The 23,072-nt window shown below is 55.6% G+C and overlaps 3 protein-coding genes across 3 annotated transcripts; 1 reads left to right on the forward strand and 2 right to left on the reverse strand.

Annotated features, from left to right (window-relative positions):
• Window positions 1-4,290: 4,290 nt before the first annotated feature.
• Window positions 4,291-9,605, reverse strand: LOC141476174 (C-type lectin domain family 2 member B-like). Its single transcript, XM_074164780.1, has 6 exons — window positions 9,559-9,605; window positions 7,451-7,589; window positions 6,898-6,993; window positions 6,617-6,798; window positions 6,244-6,344; window positions 4,291-6,064 (listed from the first exon to the last, which is right to left on the reverse strand). The coding sequence occupies exons 2-6, from the start codon at window positions 7,581-7,583 to the stop codon at window positions 5,950-5,952; spliced, it is 627 nt and encodes a 208-aa protein (XP_074020881.1). The 5' UTR covers window positions 7,584-7,589; window positions 9,559-9,605; the 3' UTR covers window positions 4,291-5,949.
• Window positions 9,606-16,176: 6,571 nt separating this feature from the next.
• On the reverse strand, window positions 16,177-17,876 carry LOC141476125 (killer cell lectin-like receptor subfamily B member 1C). Its single transcript, XM_074164728.1, has 5 exons — window positions 17,801-17,876; window positions 17,202-17,333; window positions 16,716-16,870; window positions 16,393-16,499; window positions 16,177-16,300 (listed from the first exon to the last, which is right to left on the reverse strand). Exons 1-5 carry the CDS (start codon window positions 17,874-17,876, stop codon window positions 16,177-16,179), a joined length of 594 nt encoding a protein of 197 aa, XP_074020829.1.
• Window positions 17,877-19,132: 1,256 nt separating this feature from the next.
• On the forward strand, window positions 19,133-22,708 carry LOC141476162 (E3 ubiquitin-protein ligase TRIM7-like). The gene is made up of 7 exons (XM_074164765.1): window positions 19,133-19,546; window positions 20,174-20,269; window positions 20,510-20,740; window positions 20,911-20,933; window positions 21,210-21,325; window positions 21,639-21,668; window positions 21,922-22,708. Exons 1-7 carry the CDS (start codon window positions 19,181-19,183, stop codon window positions 22,437-22,439), a joined length of 1,380 nt encoding a protein of 459 aa, XP_074020866.1. The 5' UTR covers window positions 19,133-19,180; the 3' UTR covers window positions 22,440-22,708.
• The last annotated feature ends 364 nt before the right edge of the window (window positions 22,709-23,072 follow it).

Raw genomic sequence — 23,072 nt, forward strand, 5'->3', positions numbered from 1 at the left:
GCCGGGAAGGGGCTGGGTCTCAGTGTAACCAATGGTGTAGAATCAGGAAGAGAAATCTCTCAATTTTCTGATCATTTGAGAGGGAAAGGAGCTCGGTTGGTCGCTCTTCATGGCAGCCAGGACGCCTGTGGAAATCCTGCGGGATGAAGCCTGCTGCTCCATCTGCCTGGAAATATTCCAGGACCCTGTGTCCATCTCCTGTGGGCACAGCTTTTGCCGGTCGTGCATCACTCGGAGCTGGGAAGGACTGACCAAAAACTTCTCCTGCCCCCAGTGCAGAAAGATGGTGTCACGAAAAAGACTACGCCCCAACAGGGAGTTGGCCAACGTGATTGAAGCAGCCAAGAGCTTGAACCTGCAACCGGTCAGAGAGATGGACAGAGGGGAGAACTTGTGCGAGGAGCACCAGGAACCCCTGAAGCTCTTCTGCCAAGACGACAGAAGGCTTATCTGCGTGGTGTGTGACAGGTCCAAGGTGCACCGTGACCATTCTGTGGTTCCCGTGAGCGAGGCTGCCCAGGAGTACAAGGTGAGGGGGTTATGGGCACGTTGAGACACAAATGTCCAGAAGCTCCTGGTGTTGCTGCTCTTGATGGGTGGAGATCCCTGTAGAGCCTTTGGCCTGTGGGATAAACCCCCTGTGGAGTCAGCAATCCTTGTCTCTTGCTACCAACTCTTGAGGTGGCATTGCCTGCCCTGAGGAAGAGGTGGAGGAAAGAGCACCACGCTCTTGGGGACCAAGGGGTCCTCCCCACCAGGGTTCAGCCACGAGCAGGGTCTAGAGTGGAGGGTAGGAAACAGAGGCATAGGATTTCTCCCCACCACAATCCCTCAGACACCTTTTAACCTCACGATTTGCAGTGCCAGGGGTTTCCTGAGCCTCAGCATGGCTTTTTATCCAGCAGACATAAATAGCTCTGTCCTCCAGGTTGTGGGTCCTTATTAAAGTCAGCTCTGCTGAAGGTCAGAAAGGAGAGAAAGAAATCTTCAGCCCTTCTCCCACCCCACAGCTCCCTGAAACCTCCTTGACATTGATCAAAATAGAAAAAGAAAAAAAAACGAAAAGGGAGAAAGTTAATCGCCTTGAAACAGTCATGGGGGTCCCAAAACTCTGCCAACACTAACCCCAAGAGCCATCAAGAGTTCCCCGTTGCTTCTGCTGAGGGTGCCAGACCACGATGCCATTCCACAGGGGACTTCTTTCTTTCCTCTCAGAAACACATTGAGACCCAACTGTACCTTCTGAAATCACAGCACGAGGAGCTTCAATCTTCCGTGAAGGACAGACAAGACAGAATCAAGGACCACACTGTAGGTGCCCATCATTTTTCCTGGGCAGAGGGTGGGGGAAGAAAGGAGGAACATCTCCTCCTCCTCCTCCTCTCCCCCAGGGGTGGGTGATGCTCAAGGGCTGTGGGGAAGGGAGAGGGGGTTTGTATCTTCTCCAAATGCCTCTTCTTGGTGGGTCCCACTAAGGCATGGCCCACCCTTGACCCTTGATGCTCTTCTCCTGCTCTCTGCTTCCCTTTTCCCTGCTTCGGCTTGCCCTTGGCAGGAGAGGACAGAAGCTGCAAAGCAGAAGGTTGTGAGGACATATAGGAAGATGCATGAGTTCCTGGAGAAGCAGGAGTCCTCTCTTCTGGCCCAGCTGGAGCAGCTGGACACAGAGATAAGGAAAGCCCATGAAGAAATCCTCCAGAGGCTTATGGAGGAGGCGACGAGCCTGGGCACGCTGATTGGGGAGATGGAGAGGACATACCAGCAGCCAGACTGGGAGCTCCTGAAGGTGAGAGCCCAGGCTTCCCAAACTTGCTGTGAAGGCCCGCGTTGAGCTTGGTCTCCAGCCCTCGCTTTTCTACCCCAACCCACTCAGAGAGGGACTTCCTTAGAGTGGGACCACGGTACTCCAAGGGGAGGTGTTCCATGTCACTGAGTCTCTTTTTCTCTCTCATCCAGGACATCGGAACAACCTTGATCAGGTATGTGGTCCTTCTCCTGTCACCATGTCACCACCACAGAGCAGCTCTGTGGCAGGACACTGGGAGAAAGCACGTAGGGACGGGTTGGCTCGTCTGCAGTACAGCCCTTGGACTTGACCGAGGCCACGGGGGGTTGGAAGGAGGGCTCTGCCCCTCTCTCCTTAATGAACAATGAATTTGGACACGGGCTGGCAGGAGGCAGGAGCAGGGAGTGCTGAGAAAACACGGAGCAGCAAACTACAACCAGGCGTAAATCCATCCCCTCTTCCCTTCCAGGGGCCAGAGGGAAACGCTCTCCCACTCCCTCGATATTTCCCCGGAGCTGGAAAAGAAATTCTCTGATTTCACTGAGAAATCTGCACCATTCAAGGAGGCTCTGGAGAAATTCCAAGGTACCGAGGGCAGGTGCAGAAAGGCAAATGCCATCGTGCTTCTTGGTGGGGAGGGACGGAGAGAAGCCACAGGAAGGAAACGCATCCTGGGTGCTGAATGAGGGGTTGTTTCTTTCAAGATCCCACAGTGAGACAGCGAAGGAGCAGGGAGCGTTGGTCTGATGTTCCCTGCCTGTCCTCCTCTTCTTCTCCTCTGCCTCCTCAAGTTTCTCGACATTCCCCCAAGCCTGTTCCTGACTCTCGGGACTTTTGCAGAAACCCACAATCACACCAACTCATCTTTCTGCCTCTCACATTTTTCTCTTCCCTCTAGATTTCCTGGAGTTCGAGTTTCCTTTGACAAGTAAGTGAACCGAACGCGTGCCCAACTGAGTCATAATATGAAATCAAAAAATATGCTAAAAGAAGCTCTGCTGCCCCCAAAGATTGACCTAAAGTGCTCTGCTGCCTCCTTTCCCCCTTCTCCCACCTTGGTCCCACCACCAGGCGATGCCTGGAGGGTTCCCAACTTGGTCAGAGGGATGGGCAGGGAGAGAAAAAGCCCTGTTTCCCCCCAGATCTGCTGCCATGAGCCTGACTCTCTGTCCACCTCCAGCACAGATGACGCTGGACCCGGAGACGGCCAACCCCATGCTTTATCTCTCAGAAGACTGCAAGCTCGTGCGGTGGGAAGAGTGTGAGCAGGACCTGCCCTTCAACCTGAGGAGGTTCTATGTTGCTGAGTGTGTGCTGGGCTCGAGGGGCTTCACATCGGGGTGGCACTCCTGGGACGTGGAGGTCCACAGAGAAGGCTTTTGGGGCATCGGGGTGGCCAAGGAGTCAGTTCCAAGGAACCGTTGGTTGCAACTGAAGCCTAATGAGGGGGTATGGGCTCTGTGTTATAACCAAAATGGGTACGAGGCTCTGACCTCTCCTTATGACATCCCCTTGACTCTACTCAGTGTCCCCAAGCGGATACGAATCTGCTTGGACTATGAGGAAGGGAGGGTGGTGTTTTCTGATGCCGAGAGCAAAGAACGGATCTTTGCTTTTCCGCCGGCGTCTTTCCAAGGGGAGAGAGTCTTCCCGTGGTTCATGGTGTACGGGGATGCACAACTCAAACTTCTTCCCTAAGGCACAGGGAAAAAAAAACTCAAAGCCACCAACTTACCCTTGGGAAAGAGACCAGGGGCTGGGTTTTGTCCCAATCCCACCAAAGGGACAGAAAATGGTAGCAGTGTTCAGGTTCCTTTCCTTTAGTGCAAAATGGGAGCGTTTCTATGCCTTGACCTCTATTTTGATCTTTTAATCGCTAAATGGCTGTTACAGAGTGCCTGCAATCTTGCCCTGATGGGGAGTTAAAAGTAAAAGTGCAATTCTAAGTCCTTTGGGCCTGCGGGTTTTTCTTTGGAAGTTGCTTAAGAGAACTGGAGGAAGGAAAAGTCATCCTGGTTCCTCTCTAAACCCCACTGCACAGGGAGATGATCATCCTGCGTTTTCTGCCTCCTCAAAGCCAGCAAGTCTGTGGGAATAGAGGTGGGGAAAAGTCAGCTGCAAGCCAGAAGCTGGAGTCATTTGCAGCCGGGTCCCATCCTGACTCCATGTGCAAAGTGGGGGGAGTCAGAATTGGCCAGGAACAACTGGAAACGGGGCTGCTCCTTCTGGTGCTGGCTCAAGGTGAGCCCTGACGCGCTTGGCTTTAGTCAAGGAAGAGACTGGGCTTGTTCCTTGAGAAGATACAGGAGAGCCAGGGGTTCAGATGAAGGTCCATCAAGTCCTCATCCCCAAAACTCCCTGCCTGATAAAGTAGGTAAGAGCAGGTTGAGGAAGGCTATGGCCCCAGGAGTCCTCTTCTCCCAGCCTCAATGGGGTTCAATGGTAACGTTAAACAATTAAAAGGGTGTAATTGTTACCTGAATCAAAAGCTCTTGAAACCAGATGCAGTTTAGAGAGGAGATACTGCTTTATTCAATGTCAGGTTCTAGGTGGAAATCCACCAATCTAGCACACCTCCCTGGGGACATTCACCCGTTATTTATACACAAAATATTCTCTTTATGGCGCCTCCCTAATCCTTGACTCCACCTGGGCTGACATCTTCATGAGTGTGACCCAAGAGCTGGCTTTGCACCCCCATATTGAGGGAAAATACTTCCCAGGAGCACCTTCTTGAGGGGTCAAGAATTAGGCAGCCCCTGCATGCCTCCGTGAACGGGAAAACAGGGGAGGGAATAGGGAAGGGCTCCAGACACCCATCCTCCCACCACCGGCACCCCAGGCTTCCAGGGCTGGAGTGAGAAAACCCCAGGGGGGCATCTGCCCCCTCCAAGGCTCCCACAAACAGGATGAAATGTGGCCCCGGGGGCGAGGAGGGGAGGGGAAAGGGCTGCCCCCAGCAGGAGACAAACACCCATAGAAATACATTATGTTTTAATAAAGAGTACAAAACAGAGAACACATTACAAGCAGAAAATAAGCCTCAGCGTGACACAGACTCTCGCTCTCATGGGAGCCCCACAAGGGCCACTTCACCCCCCAACTCTGTGGCCCCTCTGACCTGCCCAGGGCTTTCTGTGCCCACCTCATCTGGGAGCAGCCGCTCCAGCTCCAAGGCCAAAGCTTAAAAGAAGGTTTTCTGGGTTATTCTGTTGTCATTTAGGCCAAATTGGCCAATGACAAGACAACAGATGCTCTCCCCCACCTCCCACTCCAAGGAGAGGAGGAGGAGAGAGAGCTGTGAGTTTAGAAGGAACTAATTCAATGAAAAAAAAAAGAAATAGATACGTACATCCTATACAAAACTCTATCAAGGTTCAAGGATGGCATCACGGGCAGGCACTGGGGAAGTCCCAGGCTGGACTCAGCCATGGACGGGAACTACATTCCCCATCTGGAGTCAGGAACACACAGATCAGGATCAAAGACAGACAAATAGACAGGGTCCTCATCAGATTGTCGGCCATCGAACAAAGAGCTGACCCTTCGGTCCCTCGGCTTTTGTACCGAGCGTGGGGCAGATGGGATGGAACACCCCCTTGGTCAGTTTTGGGGCCCCCATCCTGTCCACTCCTCCCCACAGGCGTGACCCCCTCTACGCTCTTCTGCTTCCAACCCTCCAACGGGGTAGGTAACAGAGTTACCTTGGTTGTTAAAGCAGCAATCATAAGCCAGAGCCTCTCTGCACCCCAGTCCCTGGCATTAACTCTCAATAGAGTTAGCTGAGTTAATTATCAACCCAAGAGTGAGAGCAGGGTGTGTTTAAACAACGTGCTGTTAATTTCAGAGAGCAGAAGAGGATTAGGTAAAAAATAAAATAATTGAACAGAAAGTTGGTGCTGTTCTACCTCAAATTCTGTCAGAAGCGGTTTGTGACACAAGCAAGAAGAGCTCTGGGATGGTCCCAGAGAGAAGGAGAAAGAAACCAGTTCCATGCATGAGGTCCCAGCCCCAGCCGGCCCACAGCAGCTCCCACCACATCTCCCGACCTGCAGGGCCAACCCAGACGAGAGGGAGGGACATCTCTCCACCACTCCACGCTGCTGAAAGAGGTGAAGCTGTGACTCCTCAGCGTGGGGATGGTCCTTTCTCCAGCACCTCTCTCACTTCAGCACTTGGGGCTTGCTGCAGATGTACGGCCGGCGCTGTGAGCAGTCTGTACTCCCCAAAACATGGTCGTACAAATACATACACTCTGCCTGGCCGTGTACCTTAAACCTGTAACAAGCAGCAAAGACACCGCTGGGACCCAGGGGGACGCGGTTGTCCCCTCAAGACACCGGGAGGAGACAAGGGCTGCCTGCAAGGGACAGCCCCAGCAGACACCTCCCACCAGGACCCTGCCCGTCCCACCGCAGGATGGTCTCCCCACAGCCCCGGCTCCCAACGGGACTCACGTCTGGTTGAAGCTGCTGCCGTCCACCCACTCCAGGCGTTCGCCCCATCTCCGCAGCCCGATCCAGTAATCAATGTTGCCCTTGAGGCGTGAGAGGAACTCCTGGGCAGGAAAGAGAGAAGCCAACAGTCAGGAGATGCTGCTGCCAGCCCCACACCAGTCCCTGTCTCAGCCCCAGCCCCCCATGGCTGCCACCAGCCCTGGGATGGCAGCAGCTCCCACCCCACACCTGCTCCAACAAGCTCCAGAGCTGCTGCAGGAGCTCACCAGCCCGCCCAGCACTCTTGGTCCTGCTCTGACCCAGCTCTGCTCCCACCCTGGGCTCTGTACCCAACACAGGAACCCCCCCACCCCCACAACGGCCCCTCACTCACCATTTCCCACTCCCTCCTGAGCACGGCCAGCGAGGCCCCGTGCGAGGAGCACTGCTCCTGGCTCCACTCCCAGCTCCCCTCATCCCCCGAGAGGCAGTAGCAGACATTGCGGTACCCGACCCAGCCATCAGGACACGCCAGCACCGGAACCAGCACAGCTAGATCCCCTCCATGTCCTCTTACTGGAACGGGAAGGGGAGAAGAGCAGAGGATTGGGCTCTGCAGGGACCAGGGGGCACAGCTGCGTGGGGCAGGGAAGGAGGCAGCCGCTCCTCCCTTACCTGAGAGGACAGCAACAGCCGCGGCCAGAGCCAGGACCAGACCCACCAGCACAGACACCACCAGGACCCACAGCGGATGGAAGCTGTGGCACTTGTCTGGAGGGAGAAAGAGCCACTCGGGGTGAGGATGGTGCTGTCCCCCTCCCATCCCTGCCACCCCCACCACCAGCTGCCCAGGGAACACGGGAGGGGACCCCTCCCCAGACCCTTTTACCCCCCACAAACTCAGCTGCTGCTTCCCAGTCCCCTCCCCGGGCACAGGAACTGCCACGGGGCCATTCCCAGCTGGCAGCAAGGGACAGTCACACAGAACAGGGACAAGGCTGTCACCCCCCTAGACCCTGTGGGACAGCCCGCAGCAGGAGAGCTGCCAGACAGATGGAGATGAGGGGGCTGCTACAGCCCCCCCGTTGAGGAGCAAGCAGAATATGAAGCCTTTTCTAGAGACCTGGAAGAAGCCTCACACTTGCCAGCCCCAATCCTCGTGGGGTGACACTGCCCATGGGGACACAGTCCCCTCCCAACAGGCCACGGGGGGGGACCTTGCACTCACCCAGGACTGTTCTGTGCCTCATTCTTCCTGCAGCCCCAGCCACATCTGGGTGGGGGGACGCTCCTCCACCCCAGGGACTCAGGGGCTTTTCCACATTCCCATCACTGCAGCAGAACCCGTTTGCGTGTCCCATGGCACCCTGGAAAGTGAAACCGTTTTGCTCATGACAAGCAGGATCTTGCTCATTTCAAGCCTGGCTCAGATCCTGTTTTTCTACCACTGCTTTTATCGCTGTGCTGGGAGAGGGCAGGGAACAAGACTCAACGCATTGGGATGATTAATTCTTTTATCTGGCACCAGGCCTGCCTTTCTCAGAGCAGCCAGGACCACAGGGGGTCACCCAGGCTCATGAAGTCGATGCCCACGCGCCCCTGTCCTGTCCCTGCTCCCCTGGGGACATTGCACCCTGTCCCCAGCAACTGGGGAGGACAAACACAGCCTCAGGGAGCTCAGGGACAAGCCCTTGGCCACCAGCCACCACCCTCCCCACAAAAGCCAGGGTAAACAACACTTCGAGGCCGGTTAAGGAAGAAGGGATGATAAAGCTCGCAGATAAAAGTGAGGAAGTCGCACAAGGCTTCCTGTTTCCCTCCAGTCCAACTCCTCCAGCTGAGCCCTGCACCCCGGGGCTCCACCAGCCAAGGTTGAAAATCCCCCTCAACCCCCAGCAGCTGCTGGAGCAACCAGCTCCCCATCCCGGCAGGGAAATGCAAACGCCTGGCCCTGGAGAGCGGCCAGAGAGGCTCGCTCAGCACAAAGGCACAGGGCTGCTCCCTCCAGAGCTCTGCTGGCAGCTGGACAGTGATAAGGGGAAACAACACTCGAGGGTTAATAGTAGAGCCATTGCTTGGCTTAAGCTGTATATCTATAGGCTTAAGCCATTGACAAGGCGTTTAGGCAAAGAAAGGGTGTGTTGAAACAATAAAGTGGTCACGTCCCCCTCGCTGGGAGATAAGGGAACAACTGGTATTCAAAGAAGGAACCCAGTTATCTTGAGAGAGCGATCATCTGGCTGAAACCAGTCCCGTGGCCTGGAGCAACACATTAACGTTAAAGGCGAGAGGTAGAGAGGAAGACACACGCTCTTCATCCCCGAGACCCCCCCGTCCACGACCACCAGGAGGCACTGCGCAGCTGGGAAGCGTTAAAGGCGGAAACTGTAGAAACGATTTCTCGTAACTCATTGTAATAAAGTCCGCCTTTTCGGGGAAAGGTTATGGATATGCATAGGCGCCTCTTGAATATGTAAGCTTTGGTTGCATAAATGCTAAGCTAACCGCCGCGGTGGGTGGGCACTATTGCGGTGGGGCAACCCCCCCCCCCCGTGCTGCCCAGCGCCGAATAAACACACCTACTATACAACCTCACGGGTTGTGGAGTCTGCTTTCTACACGTCAACAGAGATCAACAACTGATATTTTTAGTTGGTTATGAAACATACTCCAGCTCCCTGCCCGGTAACGCAGAACTGCCTCATCCCCAAAACCTCCCCCAGAGGACAGAAGCTCCAGCGCCCGCAGACAGAGAAGGGGACTATAGAGGGGAGGGGGTCCTGGAGCTGAACCCCCCACCCGGGAAAGCCCCGGTGGGATCAGAACTTCCCAGGAACCCAGCACAACCCGAGGGAGCCCCGGGGTCAAAGTCAATGGGGGACCCCCGAGCTCAGAGAGGGGGGATCCGGGCAGCAGGGGGGCCCTACGGGACCCGAGCCCACTCTGGTCGTGGGTAGGAATTAGGGGTGGTGGGGGAGGAAGAGCCTGGGTTCTCTCTGGCTACGGGGTGGAGTGGGGATGGGGGTGAACCGACCCCTCTCTGGACGTGGGGAGGGTTGGGGGGACTGGAAATTGGGGGCAGGGGAGGGGGACACTGGGGAACTGGGAGAGGCCCCGTGCCCTCTCTGACCACAGGGTGGGGGACTGGGAGGGAAGGGGGGAACCCGGGCACCTCTCTGGCCGTGGGGTGGAGTGGGGTTGGGGGGACGGGGGGTGGGAACCGACCCCTCTGCGGCCGGGGGGAGGGTTGGAGGGGGAAAAAGGGAGGGGGGGGTGAACTGGGGGAGGCCCCAGGGCCCTCTCTGGCCGCGGGGGGGATTGGGGAACCCTCCCTACCTGCGCCCACCCAGAAGCTCGCTCCTTCCTCGCTTTGTGCTGCCCTAGAGGGGGGTGAGAATTGAGGGACTCGGTTTTAATAAAGCCCAGCCAGCGCCCGGCCAATCAGCGCGCAAGAAGGAGGAGTGGTGGGACAGGCAGCCAATGGGAGCGCGCGTTGAAGAGACACCCCCCCCCCACCACCACCACCCTCTGATCCACCCCAGGGTAGCGCGGCGGGGCACGGACTATGGGGAGTCTCAGAGAAGCGGCGCCGAAAATGGGGAAAATGAGCAATATTTGCCAGGTTCAGCCGTCACTAGTAATTAGTAGGGTGGGAGTTAGTAATTAGTGACGTGGTTTGGCGGCTGGAAGCCCCGAAGTGCTAAAACGGGCTGAGATTGGGACTGGCTCTGAGGAATAAAGTGGTTTTTTCCGCTGGGGGTGGTGAGACCCCGGCCCAGGTTGCCCAGAGAGGGGGGAGATTGGCCCCGTCCCTGGAAACATCCCAGGGCAGGTTGGACGGGGCTCTGGGCGACCTGCTCTGGTTGGAGATGTCCCTGCCCAGGGCAGGGGGCTGGACTCCAGGGGCTTTGAAGGTCCCTTCAATCACAAACAAGTTGATGATTCTCTATAAAAATCCACCCAAAACTGGATTCAGGTGCTTCTATTTGGCCGGGACATCCTCCTGCACGTAAGTAAATATTTCCCCTTGCTCTAATTCTTGTTTATCGCCCAACAGCCATCTGTTGCGTAGGTTCCAAATTGCATCTGGAAATGGGGAAATTCTCAAGACACAAAAATACTTACCCTGACCCCTGCAATATTTCAGGCACCCCTCCTTCTCATAGATCCCATGGTACATGCTGATAACACAGAGCAATTTTCCACACTGGAGCAAAAGCCGTGGCTGTTCTCAGCACCATCCCCCAACCCCTGCCTGTTCTGAGAATGGGTTGTCCCCAGCCCACCTCAATTTTGGCCTGGGGGGGTTCCGAGGTGGGAGGCAGAGCCGGGGGATGAGCCCTGGGCCGGGGATGCTGCCTGAGCAGAGGAGGAGGGAGGCAGCTCCCCCCTTCATTCCACGACCTGAGATGAGGGGACAGAGCACCTACAGCACAGGTGGTGGTGACACACAGCTGGGAGGAAGCGGGTGACACCCCAGGAGGCCATGCCACCATCCAGGGAGACCTAGGCAGGCTGGAGAGATGGGCAGAGAGGAACCTCATGAAGTTCAACCTCAGGAAGAGGTTGTACAGGTTGGGGGTTGACCTGCTGAGAAGAAACTGGGAGTCCTGGTAGACACCAAGTTGCCCATGAGCCACCAACGTGCCCTTGTGGCCAAGAAGACCAATGGTCTCCTGGGGGGCATTAAGAAGAGCGTGGAGAACCTCAAGGGAGGTCATCCTCCCCCTCTGCTCTGCCCTGGTGAGGTCCCATCTGGAGCACTGGGTCCAGTTCTGGGCTCCCCACTTCAAGAAGAACAGGGAACTGCTGGAGAGTGTCTAGTGGAGACTAGGAAGATGATGAGGGACTGGAGGATCTCTCTGCTGAGGAAAGCTAAGAGACCTGGGGCTGTTCAGCCTGGAGAAGAGAAGACCGAGGGGGGATCTTATCAATATCTAAAGGGCGGGTGGCAAGAGGATGGGGCCAGACTCTTCTCAGGGGTGCCCGGGGACAGGACAAGGGGCAACAGGGACAACCTGGAACAAGGGAAATTCCATCTCAACATGAGGAAAAACTTCTTTACTCCGAGAGTGCCGGAGCCCTGGAAGAGGCTGAACAGAGAGCGTGTGCAGTCTCCTTCTCTGGAGATATTCCAAACCCGCCCAGACACCTTCCTGTCCAGCCTGCTCCTGATGAATCAGTTTTGGAAGGGGGCTGGACTGGATGATCTCCAAAGGTCCCGGTCACTGTATAATTCCATGACAAAGGCATTCAGGCAAGTCTTCTCCAGATTTGGCAGCTGATTCGCCTGGAACTCCATTGCTTTTTTCCCTGCAGGAATTCCTTGCAAAACATCTTCTCTAATGATGAAGGAGCTCGTCCCAAACTGCATGTTACCTTGATAGCACCCTCTCCTCTCCCTTACCCGGCCTTGAGCAGGTTCCTCTCTTCTCCCCTCGTCCCAGCAGGAGCAAAGCTTGGCTTTGCCAGGCTCTCCCCAGGGCGTCTGTCCTGGATTTGGCTGGGATGTGGTTGATTTTGGGGGCTGCCAAGGCCTGGTCTCCTCCTCCTTCCAGCGAGTGGGCTGGGGGGGGCACCAAAAATTGGGACAAAACCTCTTCCTCTTCCCATTCTCTCCCCTATCCCAGGTGGGGGCAGTGAGCGAGGGGCTGCGTGGTCCTGGCTGGGGTTCAACCACCTTGGTGTCCTGGGGGCAGGACATGTCATCCCTCTCCCCTCCCTGGTACCCCCAAAAAGGGGGCTGTGGCCCCTCTGCCTGGCCCGGGCACCGCCGTCCATCCCGTTGGGGGGTGGTTGGTGTTGCCAGCGTGGAGCAAGCACCGAGCTTCTGTCCTGAGGGCCAAACTGGGGGAAACTGGGAGGTGACAAAGTCCTTTGGTTACCACATTTGTCTGGGCAATGTCCCAAGAGCCGGACACCAGTTAATGAGGGACTGGAACCACAACCCAGCTGATAAAACCTTCATAGCTCCAGAAACAGCTCGGGTAAAGAAGATTAAATAGTCATAACAAGTTTTCCCTATTTTGGTTTTGCAGAGGCAGCACGGGAATGAGCATGTCCTTTCTGACCCTTGGAAAATTAAACTCTGCCTGGCACCCAGGTCTCAATCTCTCCATGGAAATCCCAGACCAATAATTCTGCTTTTTTCTGCTGCAGCGTGGACAGACAATAAAAAGGCTGAGATCACCTGCAAGCCCACGAGCGGGAAAAAAAATGAAGGGAGGTGTCATCCTGTGAAGGCAGATGTGGGGACCATCCTGCCGCCAAAACCACTCCTGAGAGCATGAGTAACCCCTTCTTTAATTGCCTGGAGGCAGAAATGGGACCGAAATGGGACAGAATGGAAAGGGGAGACCCCAAGTGGAAGGGAAAAAGCCTCCCCAGCATCACGGCATGGGGGAAGGGGACCAGTGCCGAGCAGCCGGGGGAGGGCTGCGGAGAGGCCAAGGTGGTTTCCGTGGGCGCAGCAGCCTGGAAGCGAAAGCAACAGCTTTTAAAATTTAGTTTACTTTTAATTGAAGCCTGTGTGACTTGCCAGAACAGGAACCTCTTATCTCCCCTGGGATTCTGCGCAGCATCAACACAAAGTTCCCAAAGACGAAGAGTTGAATCTTTTAGAGGAAAAAGCTGTAGAGTGGGGCTGTCTCACGGCATTTTCCAGGATGCGGCCGTGTAAACACTTTATATTTTATTTCTATTTTCTTTTATTTTATTCTTTCCTTCCTAGAGTCGATGCCAAAGCCCCTCTGGGCACCCAGGGCTGGGGGTGGGATGGGGAAACCGAGGCAGGGCAGAGCCGTTGGCAGCTGTCTGAGGTTTGGCTGAAGGTGGATTTCAAACCACGTTTTCCCAGAAGTAAAAATAGAAATAAGGACTTTGTTCTGCCCTTCGAGAGGCACCTGCTGCACTCCTGATGGGGCAGAAATATGTTTACAAGAGCTGTAGGCAAAAGCAGGCTTTAAATCCTGCAATAAAGTCGCCTTTGGGGAAGAATAAAGGCAAAAAAGAGACCCAAGAAAGAGGAAATGTCTCACTGGCAAGCAATGAAGAGAAATGACACAGCTATGTGTGACAGTCAGCCTGTCACAGGCTCCTTTGTGGGTTTTATCTCTCAGTATCATTAAGACACACCACTCATTAGGCTACCGGTGCTGATTGAAGCCTGTCTTTCCGCTGACGTGTCCTAAAACGGCCGTTCTCGGTCTGTTCGGGTGCTTTCTTACAGGGGGTATTTCTCTGTTCTCTTCTGTTTCTCATAGACCTCGTTAGGTTTCGTGAATACACGGTTAACTTTATGCCCGCTGAGAGGTACACACACGTCTGCATCGGCTCACACACTCAGTAAAGTAATTCTTCCTAATATCTAATCTAAACCTCCCCTGCCCCAACTTTGGACCGTTTCCTCTGGTTCTGTCATTATTCCCTTGGGAATTATTATTCCCTTGGGAGAAGAGGCCAACACCCACCTCTCTACACCCTCCTTTCAGGTAGTTGTAGAGGGCAGTGAGGTCTCCCCTCAGCCTCCTCTTCTCCAAACTAAACATGCCCAGTTCCCTCAGCCTCTCCTCGTATGACTTGTTCTCCAGACCCCTCACCAGCTTGGTGGCTCTCCTCTGGACACGCTCCAGCAGCTCAATGTCCTTCCTGTAGTGAGGGGCCCAGAACTGAACACAGCCCTCGAGGTGAGGCCTCACCAGTGCCCAGTCCAGAGGCACCATCACTGCCCTGCTCCTGCTGGCCACGCTGTTCCTGATACAGGCCAGGATGCCGTTGGCCTTCTTGGCCACCTGGGCACACTGCTGGCTCATGTTCAGCCGGCTGTCCACCAACACCCCCAGGTCCTTTTCTGCTGGGCAGCTTTCCAGCCTCTCTTCCCCGAGCCTGTAGCGTTGCCTGGGGTTGTTGTGACCGAAATGCAGGACCCGGCACTTGGCCTTATTAAACCTCATCCCATTGGCCTTGGCCCATTGATCCAACCTGTCCAGGTCCCTCTGTAGAGCCTGCCGACCCTCAAGCAGATCAACACTCCCACCCAGTCTGGTGTCATCTGTGAACTTACTGAGGGTGCACTCAATCCCCTCCTCCAGATCATCGATAAAGACATTAAACAAGACTGGCCCCAAATCTGAGCCCCGAGGGACACCACCGGTGACTGGCCGCCAACAAGGTTTCACCCCGTTAATCACAACTCCCTGGGCACGGCCATCCAGCCAGTTTTTTACCCAGTGAAGTGTACACTTCTCTATGCCATGATTCGCCAGCTCCTCCAGGAGAACGCTGTGGGGAATGTCTGTCGGTCTCTGCCGTCCATCCGTCAGCTCCCCGCTGGAGCGCAGATCGGCAGCCGTGACGACGACGCTCCTCTTTCTGCACTCTGCTGTTTCTCCTCACTCTTCCATCTCGGCTTTAGCAGCGCTTTATTTCAACACAGTTCCAAACATCGCCTATTTTCAGAAAGCCGGGAAGCAAAAAATTCCCGGCTCTCCTGCTCCCGTCCCCGCCGCCTTCCGCAGCTCCAGCCTCGTCCTTCCTCCTCTCTCCTTCGCACCAGCTTCTTCCTCGCCTCCTGGCTCAGAGAAGGGGAATGTCACCCATTGCTGCCGCCTGCCGCTTCCCAGTTCCCTCCCCATCTACGTCCAGCTCTTCTTTCTCTCCCCGTCTGCGCCTCGCAGCCAGCCCCACCGTGCGGCTGCAGTAATAACAGTCCTATTTAATTGCCTGCATCGTAATTAATCCCGCTGCATTGACAAGACTGCATTAAAAATACTCTTAACGAGGGCCACAAAAAGGCAGTGGTGGCGGCGGGTCGTTGTGACTCGACCGAGTCGTAAGGAGGGAGGGGAGGATTTTGATGCTTTTGACCTGTTTCTTCACCACTGGTGGTTTCTCCCCTGACCCCCAGTAACCCCCAGCACCCCCCAACTCCCTCATTATATGGAAATTATACATAATTTTTATAGAATTATATAAAAATGGGGGTCCAGCTCCCCCCCCACTTTACAAGAGGAAGGGGAAAGGGAGGGGGTGACCCTTCGGAGGTGCCACCCCTGTGTCCCCATGTCCCTTGTCCCCCTCCTCCGGGGGGTCGGGGTGTGTTTGCCCTCCTTGGGTGAGCTCATGTGGCAGAGGTTGAGGCGTCGAGGGCAATTAATTTTTTAGCCTAAATAAGTACAATTTAATTATAATATTTTTTTTAGGATTATAATGCGGTGGGATTGAGGCTCTTTGCTGTATTTACTGAGCACGAGCAGCTGGATTTGCTGATGCTTTTAGGTCACAATAGAGGTATTTTTCTTAATGTTTTTTTCTTAAGTAATTCTCTAATTTATTTTTTTAAGTAATTTTCCCAAAACACAGAGAACTGAAGAGCCCCAGCCTCGGGAAAAACCCCTCCCAGCGTCTCGCCGACATCCTTCCCGCCCCAAAAGACTAAACACAGATATGTCCCAGCTGCAAGGAGAATTATTTGCGCTCTTTGTTTTGCTTTTTAAACCCCTAAACACCTCTTTTTTCACCTCCTTTTTAACACCCTGCATTTCCTCTCCGCCTTGGCTGCCAGCCCCGTGCCACCAGCGTCCCCCTCTCCTCCGCTGCCCCTCGGTGACTTGTGCTGGGACCTGGGGGGAGATCACCGCCTGAGGATGAGGAGGGGGGCGGGAGGAAGATTGAGGGGGGGTCTTGGAGAGGGGAACCCCAAAAGGAGGGGGTGCGATTGAGGGTGGGCTCTGGATCCCCCCCAGAGCCGTGGAAGGGACAGGGAGGGTGACAGGGACAGAAGGATGCTCCTTCCAGCCCTCCCCTTCCCAGCTCGGAAACAGCACACAGAGCCCAGATAATTTAAACGTGGTTATTAATTAGCACAGATGGTTGTTGTCACACAACATCGTCGTCACCGTCTCCTGGGTTGTCCCCCCCATGGAGGGTGGGGGGCGATCCTGGTGGCCCCCGTGCTCAGAGCTGGGTGGCTTCTTTCTGGCAGACCCACTGCACGGCGGAGCCGCAGCTCTCGGGGCTGATCCTGCCCTCCCTGATCACCCCGCAGGATCCACCTTCATCCCGGGGGCTCAGCTGGAATCTGGGGGTGCAGGAGGGACCCCACGTCACACACCCAGGGCCCTGAGATGACGCTGCCCACCCATGTCCCCCCCCTCCCAAAAAAGCGCTCACCGGCTTGGGTCCAAGCGGGAGCCGTTCAGCCAGGTCCAGCCCTTCCCGGCCAAGAGGCCGATCCAGAAGTAACGGGTGGGTTTTTGGAGGATCTCATTGACAAAATCCTGGAGCCGGAGGTGGGGGTGGGGGGGAGAGAAGAGGACACAGGGTGACACCGACGTGCCATAGGTCACCACCCCAAAACAGGTCCCCCTGTCCCAAGACAGAGTGCCCCCCCCTCCCCGTTGTCCCCCAGGCGAAGGCACCCAGGGCTGGGCGCTGACCCCAGGTTTCTTGGTCCTTCCCCAGGTGCCACCAAACCCCGTCCCAAACCCCTTTACCAGCTCCTCCTGGTCCTCCAGCATCAGCAGCTCGCCCCCCCGCTTCCCACAGTCCTCCCGGCTGGAATTCCAAGGGCTCATCCCACGGGACGCCCAGTAGCACTTGGTCCCCCGCAGCGTCCAGTTGGTGGGGCAGAGGGTGCACCCTTCCTCCTCTGGGGACAGACAGAGGGACACCCCCACGCTGAGGCACCCCCGCTGTCACCGCCATCCAGCCAGGGGGATGCTCCCTCACGGTTTATTGGAGGGGGGACCCCAAGCGGGGGGGTAGGGGGAGTTACCTCGCAGGGGGCACAGGCTCTTCCTCAGCCCCGAGCCGGTACAACTGAATCCCAGCGATGCATTCCCGCATCCCCGTGTCCCCTCGGGCTGTCCCCTCTCCGACACCAGCAAAGCCACTGGGAGAGATGGATGATGGAGGAGATGGAGGGGGCACCCAGTCCCTCCCCACACCCCCTCTAAAAACACCCTCTCCCCCCAACTCACCACACACCATGAGGGACAGCGCCAGGGTGGCCGTCAGGGTCCCGAGGAGGCAGCAGGGATGGCGGGGGGCTCCTGCGAGGACACTCGACCGCCGTGGGGCACAACCCCCCTGGGGGTCTCGCAGGACAGATCCTGTGGTCAGGGGTACCAAAAAAAAAAAGGGGGGGGGCGGCTAAGGGGGGTTGAGAGCTTCCATCATCCCCCTCCCATCCGCACAGAGCCCAAAGCAGGGGGGGCTGGGGGCAAAGCACCCTGATGGGATCCCTCCCTCCAAACCCCTGCAGACCCCAGTAAGGACCAGCAGCAGGAGGTGGGTGTCCCCAGAAAGCCCTCTCCTCCCTCTTTTGGGGTGACAGCTCAGCAGAGGTAGGGCAGCAGCCAGCCCGGGGGGGGCGTCTGACGAGCCACAGCCTCCAGAAAAGCCACCCCCCCCTTCCCAGACCCTCCGCCCTCCCTCTGTGCCTCAGTTTCCCCAGCTTGAACAGCTCTCAGGGACCTGACGGTCATCACTGACCCCTATTTCCTCTCTCCCCCACCCAATTTGGGGGAGGGGGGACGCACCAGCAGATGCCCCCCTTCCCTTTCCCACCCCCCAATACCTGCACCCCGGAGGGGAGCCGGTCTCCCTGCAGCCCACCGCTTCTCTAAGGCCATGTAGCCGTCCTCGTCCTCCATGCCACCGAAGAGCCAGGAGGGCAGAGGGTTGGGGACAGGGAGGAGGGGACAGGAAACCCAAGCCCCGATGACCGCTCTGGGGCTCCTGCCACCAAGCTGTGAACTGGCAGCGGGGGGATGGGGGCCATAGCTTCCTGCCACCCCCGCAGTGAAAAGAGTCCGCAAACGGCTGGGGACGGCAGCCCTGATACCCCGGTGAGGGACACTGGGGGTGTCCAGGGGGTCACCAGAGACCTGCACACCAGGAGGGGTTGATGGTAAGCCCCAAGGGTGGGGACCCGAGCAGGGACTGTCCCATCACGTTCTGCCCCACGCACATCTCCATCTCCACGTCCCCCCGTGGTCTGCAGCAGGGTGGGAAAACCCCGAGGGAAGATCCATCAGGGGATATTCCTTAGGAGAAGGGAACGGGAGCAAATGTGGCATTCTCCTCTGTCATTCCAGTGGCAGGGAAGGAGGGGGGAAGCAACAAGAAGAGCCAGCAGATCCATGCCTGGGCTCCAAGCCAGTAAAGGAAGGAAAAGCATCAGTCCGGACCTCTCAGCTCTATCACCGCAGCTCAGAGAAACCAGCTGGGACCTTGGAGGGTCCTGGAGGCACCACCAATCTCCAGGGACGCGTGAGGATCCGTGCTCCAGAGCAGTCTCGGCAGGGTGTTGCTCTGATGGCCCACCTTACCCCAAGGGCAAAGCTGATGTCCCAAGGCTGAGGAGTGGCAGAAATGGCTTCTGACAGCCAGGAAGGCCCTGCCCTGCAGTGAGCTGCACATTTGAACCCTTCAGGTCACCCAAGAGATGCTGGACGTCCTCCCAGATAACCCTACAGGGGCTGTCAAAAAACCCTACAGGGTGCTCAGGTCCTTCCCAAGCCCTGGCCAGGTCCTGTCACCCCTGACATCTCAGAGGCATTTTCAGCCACTGCTTGTCTCCCACCCCCAGCTGCACCACAACCTCTCTGAGGTGCCACCAGGCCGTGAAACTCCTCTTCCAGCTGCTTGTTGAGTCACTAAATCCCACCGGGATGGTGGGATTCCCACCACTGATTGGAAGTGGCTTTGGAGACTGAAAAATCCCAGCGCCTCCAGAAAAGGGTGAACATGGGATGGGCATCTCCAATCCCCGTCCTCCTCAGCTGTCCAACTGCTACTTCCCAGAGCAGTATGAGTTAATGTATTGCCTGAAGCCCTGCTGGGAAGGGGCTGGGTCTCAGTGTAACCAATGGTGTAGAATCAGGAAATCTTTCTCCTTCCTGTTCCTTCAAAATTGAAACAAATTTGGAGGCTGAAACTGCGAGGGTCGCTCTTCATGGCAGCCAGGACGCCTGTGGAAACCCCCCAGGATGAAGCCTGCTGCTCCATCTGCCTGGAAATATTCCAGGACATCGTGTCAATCCACTGTGGGCACAGCTGCCCTCAGTGTGGACATAAATTGTTGCAGAGGAGCCCCTGCACCAACAGGGAGTTGGCCAACATAAGTGAAGCAGCCAAGAGCTTGAACCTGCAACAGGACAGAGAGGTGGAAGGAGGGGAGAACTTGTGCGAGAAACACCAGGAACCCCTGAAGCTCTTCTGCCAAGATGACAAAAGGCTTATCTGCGTGGTGTGTGACAGGTCCAAGGTGCACCGTTACCATTCTGTGGTTCCCATGGATGAGGCTGTCCAGGAGTACAAGGTGAGGAGTTTATGGGTGTGTTGAGGCACAAAGGTCCAGAAGCTCCTGGTGTTGGTGCTTTTGGTGGGTGGAGATCCCTGTAGAGCCTTTGGGCTGTGGGATAAACCCCCTGTGGACTCACCCATCCTTGTCTCTTGATGCCAACTCTTGAGGTGGCATTGCCTGCCCTGAGGAAGAGGTGGAGGTAGGAGCATCACGCTCTTGGGGACCAAGGGGTCCTCTCCTCCAGGGTTCAGGCACGAGCAGGGTCTTAGGGGAGGGTAGGAAACAGAGGCGTAGGATTTCTCCCCACCACAATCCCTCAGCAAAACTCCATAAATGGCTCTGTCCTCCGGGGTGCGGGTCCCTTATCAAGGTCAGTTCTGCTGAAGATCAGTAGGAAAGAAGAAAAAGAGATCCTCAGCCCTTCTCCCACCCCACAGCTCTCTGAAAGCACCTTGACCTTGGTGAAAATAGAAAAAGAAGAAAAAAGGAAAATGGGGGAGGATGATCGCCTTGAAAGAGTCATGGGGGTCCCAAAACTCTGACAACACTTACCCCAAGAGCCACCAAGAGTTCCCCGTTGCTTCTGCTGAGGGTGCCAGACCACGATGCCATTCCACAGGGGACTTCTTTCTTTCCTCTCAGAAACACATTCAGACCCAACTGTACCTTCTGAAATCACAGCACGAGGAGCTTCAATCTTCTGTGAAGGAGAGACAAGACAGAATCAAGGACCACACTGTAGGTGCCCATCATTTTTCCTGGGCAGAGGGTGGGGGAAGAAAGGAGGAACATCTCCTCCTCCTCCTCTCCCCCAGGGGTGGGTGATGCTCAAGGGCTGTGGGGAAGGGAGAGGGGGTTTGTATCTTCCCCAAATGCCTCTTCTTGGTGGGTCCCACTAAGGCATGGCCCACCCTTGACCCTTGATGCTCTTCTCCTGCTCTCTGCTTCCCTTTCCCCGCTTCGGCTTGCCCTTGGCAGGAGAGGACAGAAGCTGCAAAGCAAAAGGTTGTGAGGACATACAGGAAGCTGCACGAGTTCCTGGAGAAGCAGGAGTCCTCTCTTCTGGCCCAGCTGGAGCAGCTGGACAGAGGGATAAGGAAAGCCCATGAAGAAATCCTCCAGAGGCTTTTGGAGGAGACGACAAGCCTGGGCACGCTGATTGGGGAGATGGAGAGGACATACCAGCAGCCAGACTGGGAGCTCCTGAAGGTGAGAGCCCAGGCTTCCCAAACTTGCTGTGAAGGCCCGCGTTGAGCTTGGTCTCCAGCCCTCGCTTTTCTTCCCCAACCCGCTCAAAGAGGGACTTCCTTAGAGTGGGACCCCGGTACTCCAAGGGGAGGTGTTCCATGTCACTGAGTCTCTTTTTCTCTCTCATCCAGGACATCGGAACAACCTTGAGCAGGTATGTGGTCCTTCTCCTGTCACCATGTCACCACCACAGAGCAGCTCTGTGGCAGGACACTGGGAGAAAGCACGTAGGGACGGGTTGGCTCTTCTGCAGTACAGCCTTTGGACTTGACCGAGGCCACGGGGGGTTGGAAGGAGGGCTCTGCCTCTCTCTCCTTAATGAACGATGAATTTGGACACGGGCTGGCAGGAGGCAGGAGCAGGGAGTGCTGAGAAAACACGGAGCAGCAAACTACAACCAGGCGTAAATCCATCCCCTCTTCCCTTCCAGGGGCCAGAGGGAAACGCTCTCCCACTCCCTCGATATTTCCCCGGAGCTGGAAAAGAAATTCTCTGATTTCACTGAGAAGAACTCATCCATCAAGGAACTTCTGGAGAAATTGCAAGGTACCGAGGGCAGGTGCAGAAAGGCAAATGCCATCGTGCTTCTTGGTGGGGAGGGACGGAGTGAAGCCACGGGAAAGAAACGCATCCTGGGTGCTGAATGAGGGGTTGTTTCTGTCAAGATCCCACAATGAGACAGTGAATGAGCAGGGAGCGTTGGTCTGATGTTCCCTGCCTGTCCTCCTCTTCTTCTCCTCTGCCTCCTCAAGTTTCTCGACATCCCCCCAAGCCTGTTCCTGACTCTCGGGACTTTTGCAGAAACCCACAATCACACCAACTCATCTTTCTGCCTCTCACATTTTTCTCTTCCCTCTAGACGTACTGGACTTCGAGGTTCCTTTGACAAGTAAGTGAACCGAACGCGTGCCCAACCAAGCCATCATATGAAATCAAAAATGTGGTAAAAGAAGCTCTGTTGCCCCCAAATATTGATCTGAAGGGCTCTGCTGCCTCCTTTCCCCCTTCTCCCACCCTGGTCGCACCACGAGGTGATGCCTGGAGGGTTCCCAACCGGGTCAGAGGGATGGGAAGGGGGAGACAAAAAGCCGTGTTTCCCCCCAAATCTGGTGCCATGAGCCTGACTCTCTCTCCACCTCCAGCACAGATGACGCTGGACCCGGAGACGGCCAACGGCAGGCTTTATCTCTCTGAAGACTGCAAGCTTGTGCAGTGTCAAGGCCATAAGAAGAACCTTCCCTCCAATCCGAGGAGGTTCAAAGTCAGTTCCTGTGTGCTTGGCTCGAGGGGCTTCACATCGGGGTGCCACCGCTGGGACGTGGAGGTCCACAGAGAAGGCTTTTGGGGCATCGGGGTGGTCAAGGAGTCAGTTCAAAGGGACTGTGGGTTGGTCCTGAATCCCAGTGAGGGGGTATGGGCCCTGGGTCATACCCATGATGGGTATGTGGCTCTGAACTCTCCTAAACACACTCCCTTGACTCTACGCAGTGTCCCCAAGCAGATACGAATCTGCTTGGACTATGAGAAAGGGAGGGTGGTTTTTTTTGATGCTGAGAGCACAGAACAGATCTTGGCTTTTCCGCAGGCATCTTTCCAAGGGGAGAGAGTCTTCCCGTGGTTCATAGTGACTGGGGTTGCTGAACTCAGACTTCTTCCCTAAGGCACAGGATTAAAAAAAACAACCCTCCAAAGCCACCAACTTACCATTAGGAAAGAAACCAGGGGCTGGGTTTTGTCCCAGTCCCACCGAAGGGACAGGAAAGGGTAGTGGTGTTCGGGTTCCTTTTCTTTAGTGCAAAATCAGACCATTTCTGTGCCTTAAACTCTAATTTGTTTTTTTAATGGCTGTTTAATCACTCAATGGTTGTTCCTAAGTACCTGCAAACTCACCCTGATGGGGAGTTAAAAGTAAAAGTGCAATTCTACATCATTTCTGCCTTGTGTGTATGTGCTTTTTATTTTGGGTTTTTTATTTCCTGCGGGTTTTCTTTGGAAGTTGCTTAAGAGAACTGGAGGAAGGAAAAGTCATCCTGGTTCCTCTCTAAAACCCACTGCACAGGGAGATGAGACCCAGGGGTTCAGATGAAGGTCCATCAAGTCCTCATCCCCAAATGCCTGAGAAAGCAGATAAAAGCAGGGCGAGGATGCCTATGGCCCCAGGAGCCCTCTTTTCCCTGCTTCAGTGGGTAATTAAACAATTAAAAGGGTATAATTGTTACCTGAAACCAAAGCTCTTGAAACCAGAAGCAGTTTAGAGAGGAGATATTGCTTTATTCAATGTCGGGTTCTAGGT

The sequence above is a fragment of the Numenius arquata genome, chromosome 28 (assembly GCF_964106895.1).
Source record: "Numenius arquata chromosome 28, bNumArq3.hap1.1, whole genome shotgun sequence".
NCBI classification, from domain to species: domain Eukaryota; kingdom Metazoa; phylum Chordata; class Aves; order Charadriiformes; family Scolopacidae; genus Numenius; species Numenius arquata.

Bases quoted from the DNA above. Each gene is read 5' to 3' on its own strand.
- LOC141476174 (XM_074164780.1), bottom strand. From the start codon at position 7,583: ATGGGACACGCAAACGGGTTCTGCTGCAGTGATGGGAATGTGGAAAAG. The intron at 6,345-6,616 runs GTGAGTGAGGGG...TTTCCTGCCCAG, and splicing joins TCAGGAGGGAGTGGGAAATG to GAGTTCCTCTCACGCCTCAA. The intron at 6,065-6,243 runs GTGAGTCCCGTT...TGCTTGTTACAG, and splicing joins GGCAGCAGCTTCAACCAGAC to GTTTAAGGTACACGGCCAGG.
- LOC141476162 (XM_074164765.1), top strand. From the start codon at position 19,181: ATGGCAGCCAGGACGCCTGTGGAAACCCCCCAGGATGAAGCCTGCTGC. The intron at 19,547-20,173 runs GTGAGGAGTTTA...CTTTCCTCTCAG, and splicing joins AGGCTGTCCAGGAGTACAAG to AAACACATTCAGACCCAACT. The intron at 21,669-21,921 runs GTAAGTGAACCG...CTCCACCTCCAG, and splicing joins CTTCGAGGTTCCTTTGACAA to CACAGATGACGCTGGACCCG.
- LOC141476125 (XM_074164728.1), bottom strand. From the start codon at position 17,876: ATGGAGGACGAGGACGGCTACATGGCCTTAGAGAAGCGGTGGGCTGCA. The intron at 16,500-16,715 runs GTAAAGGGGTTT...CTCCGGCTCCAG, and splicing joins TGGAGGACCAGGAGGAGCTG to GATTTTGTCAATGAGATCCT. The intron at 16,301-16,392 runs GTGAGCGCTTTT...CTGCACCCCCAG, and splicing joins TCCCGCTTGGACCCAAGCCG to ATTCCAGCTGAGCCCCCGGG.